This window comes from Acomys russatus, chromosome 31 (genome assembly GCF_903995435.1).
Source record: "Acomys russatus chromosome 31, mAcoRus1.1, whole genome shotgun sequence".
In the NCBI taxonomy this organism is placed as follows: domain Eukaryota; kingdom Metazoa; phylum Chordata; class Mammalia; order Rodentia; family Muridae; genus Acomys; species Acomys russatus.
This window is the reverse complement of record NC_067167.1, coordinates 2292254-2302030: the sequence shown is the minus strand read 5'-3', so window position 1 is coordinate 2302030 and position 9777 is coordinate 2292254. Positions and strand designations below refer to the sequence as shown.

At 54.9% G+C, this 9777-nt stretch overlaps 1 protein-coding gene across 1 annotated transcript; it reads left to right on the top strand.

Moving 5' to 3' along the window:
* Window positions 1-3554, top strand: Nmrk2 (nicotinamide riboside kinase 2). Its single transcript, XM_051139862.1, has 7 exons — window positions 1-209; window positions 1918-2008; window positions 2412-2460; window positions 2552-2708; window positions 2867-2938; window positions 3196-3302; window positions 3453-3554. The coding sequence occupies exons 1-7, from the start codon at window positions 70-72 to the stop codon at window positions 3536-3538; spliced, it is 702 nt and encodes a 233-aa protein (XP_050995819.1). The 5' UTR covers window positions 1-69; the 3' UTR covers window positions 3539-3554.
* The last annotated feature ends 6223 nt before the right edge of the window (window positions 3555-9777 follow it).

The following is a 9777-nucleotide window of genomic DNA, read 5'->3' as shown; positions in this document are numbered from 1 at the left end:
GTGCTCCCCACCCCAGCGCTTGGAGGGCCTCCTCCCCCGGGGCGGCCTCCAGGCTGCCCAAACCTATAAATGCTGTACGGCTTTGTCAATGAAGCTGGGACTACCCAGAGTAGCACACTGCAGGTCACAAGCAGCTGGGCTGCGTGGCCACCTCAGGACCAGTCCTCGCTGCTAGTCCCCGGCATGAAACTCATCATAGGCATTGGAGGGTGAGCCCAGGGGGCCTTGGGATGGGGCCCTGTACTGGGGGGCGGGGCGGGGAGAAAGCTCTGGAGGCACTGGGAAGGCAGCACCAGCTGCCCTTGGTCTGAGCACTTGGAATAGTTGGCTTGAGGGACATGGGGGCCTGTGACCACAGAGGGCACAAGGGACTGTCACACTACACCTGCACTGATTATTTTAAAAATCAGCAGGAAGAGTCGGGTAGTGGCGCACGCCTTTAATCCCAGCACTCAGGAGGCAGAGGCAGGCGAATCGCTGTGAGTTCGAGGCCAGCCTGGTCTACAGAGTGAGTCTCGGACAGCCAAGGCTACACAGAGAAACCCTGTCTTTGAAAAAAAAAATCAGACTGGGGAAATCTGTTGATAATCTGGGGACCAGCCCTATGGGGATGGGGGTGACAGATGCTCAGACAGAGTAACCAAAGTGTCACTCTGAACAAGATGAACACCTGGGGTTCATTTTATTTTAGTCTGGAAGCATGAATGGGAATCCAGGGCCTTAAGCAGGCAGAGCCGGCCCTAAGCACCAGGCTACCAGGCTTCGGGCCTGGGTCTCCTCCTCCTCCTCCTCCTGCTCCTCCTCCTCCTCCTCCTTCTTCTTCTTTTTCTTTTTTCTTTTTTCTTTTTTCCAAGACAGGGTTTCTTGTGTCCTGGACTCACTTTGTAGACCAGGCTGGCTTCGAACTCACAGAGATCCTCCTGCCTCTGCCTCCCGAGTGCTGGGATTAAAGGCGTGCGCTACCACGCGCTTCCTCTTTTTACTTTTTATTTTGAGATGGGGCGGCAGTCATACAGGCTTGCCTTGAACTCACTTTGTAGCGCAAGCTGGCCCAGAAATGAAACCCCTCCCACTTTAACCAGTAGCTGGGGTGATCTCCATGCCTAAAATAAGCCTTTTCTAACGGTCCCCATTAACGGGATAGCGCCGCTCACCCATGGCCTCCACCAGAGGACAATGTTTCCGGTTTCCACAGTGGCTGAGGGTGACCTGAGTCTCCACCTCAGTCACCCTAAGAACCAGCATGCCCCAACCTACTGCCCTGATGTCCCAAGGCGAGAGCTCCACCCCAGCCCCTCACTGGGGGGTTCTAGGCAGAGGCTGTCCCCCTGAGCCATGCCCCCAGTCAACCAAGGGGATTCTGGGTAGGGGCTCTACCTCCCCACCCCGGCCTCCCCACCTTCACTTTGAGACAGGGCTCCACTAAGCTCCCCAGGCTGCCTTTGAACTCATGTCCATTCTGCCTCCCCAGCGCTGGGGTTACAGACATCGACCACCAGACATAGTTTGTCGGGCTAATTAAGGAATACATTACTTGGGTCAGTAGGATGGTTCAGTGGCTGAAGGTGTTTGCTGCGAAAGCTGGTGGCCCGAGGTCGATCCCGGACACCCACACTGGTGGGGGGAAAGACTTGATCCCTGTGGGTTGTCTTCTGACTTCCAAATGCACGCGCACACACACACACACACACACACACACACACACGGCATGCATGCACACGTGCACACACACACACAAACATGCACACCCTCACACGTGCAAGCATGAGCACAGACCCACACACACGCATGCACGCACAGGCACCGCACTTGCACACCACCTGTCTGGACCAAGCTGTAGCCCGATGCTGAGCCCTGCTTAGGCGCGCGCGGGTGCTGGCATCTCGGACCCGCGGCCTCACACATGCACCCTTCCAGCGTGACCAACGGTGGGAAGACCACCCTGACCAACAGCCTCCACAAGGCGCTGCCCAACTGCTGCGTGATCCACCAGGATGACTTCTTCAAGGTGGCCGCCCGTGGCGCGTGGGAATGGGGTGGGGCAGCTGGGGGGCTGGGGGCAGAGCGTTCCCGTTGGCCCCGCCTGCCGCCAAGGGGATCAATCATCTATGCCGGGCAGGCTGATGGGGGTGAGGGTTGGGGAGAGGGGCGCTGTCCTCACTGTGGCATGCTGGGCTGGTTTTTTTTTTTTTTTTTTTTTTTTTGTTTTTTTTTTACCCCTTGTGCTCTCCTTTCTGTGCTGTGGGCTCAGGAGGGAGGAGTGACAGGCGATGGCTAGAAAGTCTGTCCAACCTCCACAGCACTAGGGACCCCAGAGTTCCCCAGGCTTGCTGTGGGGCCACCCCAGAGGGGTGAGGTGCGCTGGGCGGGCGCAAGTGTGAGCCCGGGGCTTGGGGTCCTGTGTGTTTCAGCCCCAGGACCAAATAGCAGTCGGGAAGGACGGCTTCAAACAGTGGGACGGTAAGAGCAGCGCCCCACTTTGGCTCGCCACCCCCCCCCCCGCCCCCACTGCGGGTGCGGGTCCCGCTCTGAACCGGGCTGTCTGTTCTAGTGCTGGAATCTCTGGACATGGAGGCCATGCTCAGCACGGTGCGGGCCTGGGTGAAGGATCCACGCAAGTTCGCGCGTGCTCATGGCGTCAGCCTGCAGCCCGGCGCCTCGGACACTCCCATTCTCCTCCTCGAGGGTTTCCTACTGTACAGCTACAAGTAAGCATCGGCCTTCCAGAGCCTCGGGCTGACTGCACCCACCCTGCTGTGCGAGCCTAGGAGGAGCCTGGGATGTCGCGTTAGGCCGCGGATGTGGCACGAGACCTGGGGGTGGCCCCAGGGATGCCAGCTGACCGTTTCCCCTACTCTCCGGCCAGGCCCCTGGTGGATTTATACAGTCAACGCTATTTCCTGACCGTCCCATATGAGGAATGCAAGCGGAGGAGAAGGTAGGTTGCCATGGGCACGGGGACTCTTTGGTGACCCCCGCGCTCCGGGAGCCCAGAATCCCAGGCCTGGGCACTGCCCACACTCACCTTTCCCCAGACATCTCAGCCTCAACGGTGGCAAAATGTGGAAGTTGGGGTCCCCCAGCCACAGCCTTTGCCTAGGGACGTGATCCCCGACCCCCGAGCCTGTCGGCCGGGGTCGGCCTGGGTCTGCCTTGGTATCCCATGGCGAGCCTGGTGTTCCTTTCTCTCTGCAGTAACCGGAGCTACACGGTCCCCGATCCCCCTGGCCTCTTCGATGGTCACGTGTGGCCCATGTACCACAAATATAAACGGGCGATGGAGCAGGACGGAGTGGACGTGGGTAAGTGCCAGCACTAGGCCCGGTCAGGCTTCCCCCACTCCCTGCTTGCTTAACGTGGAAGTCCCTCTGCGGCTCTCGCCCCACTCTCTCTTGCTGTTCCCTCCTGGGCTGAGTGCGCCCCAGCCCTGATCAGGCTCTTTCCGGTTTCAGTCTATTTAGACGGCATGAAGTCCCGTGAGGCGCTCTTCCGTCAAGTTCTAGAGGATGTACAAAACAGACTACTGAACAGGTCCTAACGGGGACCAGACTCGGGACAGTGAGGCCTGGGATTTTTCTGGCTGGACGAGCAGTGGCGGTTCCTCTCTGGGTGGCCTGTCTGCTGCGGACACCTTGAGACTTTGTAGCAACTCAGTATTAAAGTGAATCCTGTTTTTTTTTTTTTAACCCCTGGTGCTTTGCCTGGTCTGTATGAGTGGATGAGTCGAAACTCCCTGGAGTACCCTGTGCTGGTACCTGGTGGCCTCCAAGGTTGATACCGAGAGCGAAGGACATTGACCACCTCCACTTGTCCATAACCGTGTTGATGTGCCTCAGTTTCCCCAAAGGAGACATTTCCTATTAATTTGGCTGAGGAGAAAAACCGATCTCCCCTAATGCAGACAGGCACAGGGAGGTTGCCTGTAGCACCTAAGCACAGGGCAAGACGGTGTGTCCAGCCGGGGTTGCTGTTCTGCCTGAGAAGGTTGAGATTCTAGAGAGTTCCTGAGGGAGTCCTGAGACCTTCTTTCCCTCACCCAAGCCTCCCGCTACCCTGTTCTAGAACCAAAGCCAATTCTCGCACTGAAAGGTTATTTGGAATCTCCCATGATAGCCATGTAACTCACTCTGCTTGTCCTGGAACCTAGTACGTCTCCTGAGCCATGCCTCGAGGTGATGTTTTATCACTCGTGTCCACCTCAAGAAAGGGTGCTGGAATGTGGGCGAGAGGGACGCCAGAGAGTCCATTCTTTTGCCTGAGGGCGACACCTCATCGTCATATGTGGAATTGCAATGACAGAATCCCAATTATCTATAGAAAACAAAAACAAACAAACAAAACGGGGCTGGAGAGATGGCTCAGTGGTTCAGAGCTCCACCTGCTCTTCCAGAGGTCCTGAGTTCAATTCCCAGCAACCACATGGTGGCTCACAACCATCTGTAATGTGATCTGATGCCTTCTTCTGCAGATAAAGCACTCATATACAATAAATAACTAAGTCTTTAAAGACAAAACAAAACAAAAACCCGCTATATATGTGTAGATGGATGGAGAGATTGAGGAGAGGATAAATGGGTGGGTGGATAGATGTGTGGGTGGGTGGATGTGTGGGTGGGTGGATGTGTGGGTGGGTGGATGTGTGGGTGAGTGGATGTGTGGGTGGGTGGATGTGTGGGTGAGTGGATGTGTGGGTGGGTGGGTGTGTGGGTGGGTAGATGTGTGGGTGGGTGGATGTGTGCGTGGGTGATGGACAGATGGCTGAACAGTAATGCTCTAAGTTGCAAGCCTGAGGCCTCTTTGGCTACATGAGACTTTGAAAATAAAATAATATAAAGTAATAAAATAAATTATGAATTCCACTTTCTTTTTTCTACTCTCTCTCTCTCTCTCTCTATTTGTTTTTGTTTGTTTTTCGAGACAGGGTTTCTCTGTGTAGCCTTGGCTGTCCTGGACTCGCTGTTGTAGACCAGGCTGGCCTCGAAGTCACAGAGATATGCCTGCCTCTGCCTCCCAAGTGCTGGGATTAAAGCTGCATGTCTCCACCGCCCAGCATTTGAATTCCATTTTCTAGCACTTGGATTTTACAGACTTCAAACTTAAGGGTGTCCCGTTTTGCTTTGTTTTGGGACGGGGTTCCTGTAGCTCAGGTTGGGCTTGAATTCCCGGGCAAGGTTCCATTTCCTGTTTCATCCCAACCCCAGTGTCTGTGAGAGAGACCTGCCTTGTGCTGTGGCAGCTGTGGGGGTTCCCGGCTGTGGAAGTCACGTGACCAACGCGGGGAGGGAAGGGTTGTAGTGCACAGCTTCAGGGCAGAACCGGAGCCGGTGTCCTGGTTGCCAAGCCTCGGCCTCTGTCCCAAGCACGCTCTGTGGTCAGTCATTTGCTGACCACTTCCCCCAAAATAGCTTAGCATGAGACAAGGACATGGGAGAGGTGGCCTCGGGGCAGCCAGAATCCTGCCCGTGCACTCAGACACCCCGGACGCGATTCATAGAATAAAGACGGAACAGGAGCCTGGGAGGGGTCGCTCAGCGGCTACACCACTGGCAGCTCTTGCAGAGGAGCAGGATTCAGTCCCCAGCCCCGACGTGGTGCCTCACAACCATTTGTAAGTAAAGCTCCAGGAGGGCACTTATTGCCCCCTCTGGCCTCCGTGGGTACTGCACACATGGGCACAGACAAAAAAACACAAGCAAAATATCTATATACACAATGAAAAAAAAAAAACTGTAAAGGAATAAACTGGGGGCCAGTAAGAGGGCGCAGCAGGTAAAGGGGCTTGCTGCCAAACCTGGTGGCCTGAGCTCCATCCTCAACACCCACGTGGTGGAAGGAGAGAGCCTACAGGACATCATCTGGCATGCACTGTGGTATGTGCCTGTGGCTCCCCCCACAGCACACACACACACACACACACACACACACACGAACCCCCCCCCCAACACACACTGTAATATAAACATTTTAAATGCTGAGACCAGCATCTGCCATTGGCTTGCTCAGTCTCCCCAGAACATCCCATGTCCTTGGGGCTCCCCTCACCCTCAGCTCATCCCCCAGGGGGGAAGCCGCTGTGGCTTGTGATTGACTTATTGCTTGTCCCACATCTGTGGAGCCCAGAGAGGGCAAGGTGCTTGCTCGGGGTCACTCAGCAGGGACAGGATTTGGGTCCAGGTCTGTGGCTTTCCCCTGCTGAGCGGGCAGGGCCTTGGTGTGCACTTCAGATCCGCACCGCCTGGGGAAAGCCCCTCACTGACTTTTCAGAGTACCAGAGGGTGCCAGGAACACCCGCTCACCCCAACCTTGTCCTAGCAAGCCAGCCAGCCCAATGCCTTCAGCAATATCCCTTAGCGGATATGGCCCTCTCCTGGCACCCACAGAGAATCAAGCCCCCCACAAACACTCCAGATGCCACCAGTACCCCTAACTGAGGGATGGGACAGCCTGGGCCAGACACAGGACACCCCAATATCGCAGCTCTGAGGAACAATGAATGAATAGGTTCTATGTGGTCAAGGATCCTGAGGCTCAGAGGACACCGAGTCCCTTGTCCAAGGTCTGTCATAAAAAGGTGGTCTCAGGCTGGGCCATCAGACCTATGGTGAACCCTCCCCCCCAGCACTCACTCTGCAGTGGAGGCAGGAGGATCAAATTTTCATGGTCATCCTTTGCTACACAGTGAGTTGAAGACTAGCCTGTCTAGAAATAAATAAATAACTTTTAAAAGCAGCTGGGCTATGGGGGCGCACGCCTCTAATTCTAGCACTTGGGAGGCAGAGGCAGGCAGATAGGTCTCTGTGAGTTCCAGGCCAGCCTGGTCTACATAGAGAGTCCAGGACAGCTAGGACTACACAGAGAAACTCTGTCTCAAAAAACCAAACACAAAATAAAACCAACAACAAAAAATTAAAATAAGAACTGGAGAGACGGCTCAGAGGTTAAGAGCACTTGCTACTCTTCCTCCAGAGGTCCTGAGTTCAATCCCCAGCAACCACATGGTGGCTCACAACCATATATACTGTGATCTGGCGCCCTCTTCTGGCCTGCAGGTGTACATGCATAAAAGGCAGTCATATGCATAAATACGTTTTTAATTTTTTTTTTTAAACCCTCAGGTTGGTGGTTGTGTCCTCCTGTGGGTCCTGAATGACAGATGGGGTCACGTGTGGCTGTAGCAGTGGGGGAGCTCCAGGCACAGAGTGGGTAGAGTCAGGGACAGTGCTCACCACCCTCTGGAGATCAGGATGCCCCACACAGAGACACAGAGCACCCAGCCAGACATCCCCACAAAATAAATTCAAGGTTCCTTGGGCTCCAGTATGAGTCACTGGAGGTTCAAATCCAGGTCCTCACAAATGCTAGGCAAATACTTTACCCACTGAGCTGGCTTCCCAGCTTTTCATTCATTCTGTCTTTTTGCTTTTTCTTTCCTTTTTTTTTTCTTTTAAAGTTTCCAAGACAGGGTTTCTCTGTGTAGCCTTGGCTGTCCTGAACTCACTCTGTAGACCAGGCTGGCCTCAAACTCACAGCGATCCGCCTGCCTCTGCCTCAGTGTGCTGGGATTAAAGGCGTGCGCCACCACTGCCAGCCTTCCCAGCTTTTCTTGACCCACCACTCACCCCTAGAACTGTCACCTCACCAACCCCCACACAACTCAAGTCCTAGTAGCCATGCAGAGACTGAGGTGACAGCTTGGTCAGGGCCTTGGAGTATGTGACAGCCGGCCCTCCCCATCCTGTGCTGTCAGGTCCCCGCCACCCTGCCACCTGTCACTGACATCAGCCAGCAGAGCTCTCAGTCAGCACTTACACCCCGGAACCCCACCTGGGCCAATACGGTCACCTGCAAAGGTCCCCAAGGGCCCAGGAGGTGGGGCATCCTCAGAACTGAGTGGAGGGCCAGCCAATGCTGGAGGGGGAGGGGCCAGCAGGAGGCAGAAGCCACCAGCTTCGGGTGTCCCCAGGTCACCCACCCATCCTGCCCCCCCCCCCCGCCTCCCAGATCCACCAGCTGACTCTAGAGACTGCGAGAAATGTCCAAGAAATGATCATCTCGTCTCCTCGTGGCTCAAGCTCCCAGTAGGTCTGCTGCAAGGGACTCGGGGCTGGAACTGGGGGATACATCTTGGGGTCCCATCTATGCATGTGAGACAGCCACAGAATATCTTTAGTCAGGGGTTGGAGGACGCCTTTGGTCCCAGTGCTCAGGAATCAGAGACAGGAGGATCTTAGTTCAAGGCCAGCCTGGACACAGAAAATTCCAGGACAGCCAGGGCCACAGAGACACTCTCAGAAAAACAAGAACAAACAAAACTAAAAGAACAAAGAAAATAAAGGCGGCTTTAAACTACAGAGGCCCAGGGAGCTGCATACCCCGAAAACTGGGGTTGGGGACAGAAGGAGTCTCCTCTTTGGTCCCCCGGCTGTTCACCACCCACACCAAGACAGCCATGCATTCTTGGGGACACTTGGGTGGGATGGGGTGTCCCTGGTTCTGCACCTGGTTGGATGTCACCTCCTCCTTCTACCCATTGTCCCAGGAGTCTCTGGGACCGTCAGGGTCTGTGTTTCATTCATCCTTCATTTTAACACAATTCTTTGATTTTATGGGGTCACCACGGCCGCGTAGGGGCCAAGGAGGGGAGACGGTTGGTGTACTTACTTTTAGGATCTCAGGGGTTGAAGGAGCCGTGGGGGGCTGGCAGGTTTGGCTTTATAGCCATGTACCAGGCTCCCCGCCAGGTTATTAATATCGTGAGGGAGCATCTTGCCCGAGTATGGTCATGAGCCGAGCGGCATGAATGTGGCCGGGCCGTGTCGGCTGTGAACACCTGTTCCTGGCTGTGACGGGGGTGGGGTGTTGGTGATGGCAGGAGGGGGCACAAGTGCTCTCTGACCTTCAAGAGGCTCCCCAAACCGCAAACAGAGCTAGCTGTGGTGACACTGGCCTGCCCCTCAGCACTTGGGACTTGGAGTACTTGTAAGCCTGGGCTACATACAGGGTTCGAGGCCAGCCTCAGCCATGTGGAGTTCCAAGCTATAGAGTGAGACGCAGTCTCAAACACATCCAAACAAGTCAGTTGGCTATTTGAGACTTAATCCTTAAACTCATGACGTGGGGTGTATGGTTACACACTTGAGAGGCACCAGCACTCTCTGGCCCCTGCAGAAGTGGGTTCAAAGGAGTGTTGGATTGGGCCGGGCTCGGCGGTTGTGCTCAATCAACTGTTGTCAGCTTTACCCAAAACCACGAGCCGATCCTCATAATCGGGTTGAGCCGGGTGTGGTGGTGCACGCCTTTAATCCCAGCACTTGGGAGGCAGAGGCAGGTGGATCACTGTGAGTTCCAGGCCAGTCTGGTCTACAAAGCGAGTCTAGGACAGCTAGGGCTACACAGAGAAACCCTGTCTCAAAAAGCAATTTAAAAAAAGGGTTGAAACTCCAATATGGAAACAGGAGCCCGGTGCACACACCCATAGCTGGCATATCCTCACCCCTTCACATCCAGCAGAGCAGTTCTGTTCTAGAACATTCCACGTCTGCCTGCAGCTCGGCCTTGGCTTAACTTAGCTAATATAACAGATTGTGCCAAATAAGGCTCCATTTCTGGCTCTCAGTGTTATCACACGTTCATATTTTGGGTATCAGGGCTTATTAGGAAGGCATGTGAATGTGGCCTATGGCAACCGCCTTAACTTTTATTTACTTTTTTTGAGACAAGGTTCCAGCTGGGCGTGGTGGCGCACGCCTTTAATCCCAGCACTTGGGAGGCAGAGGC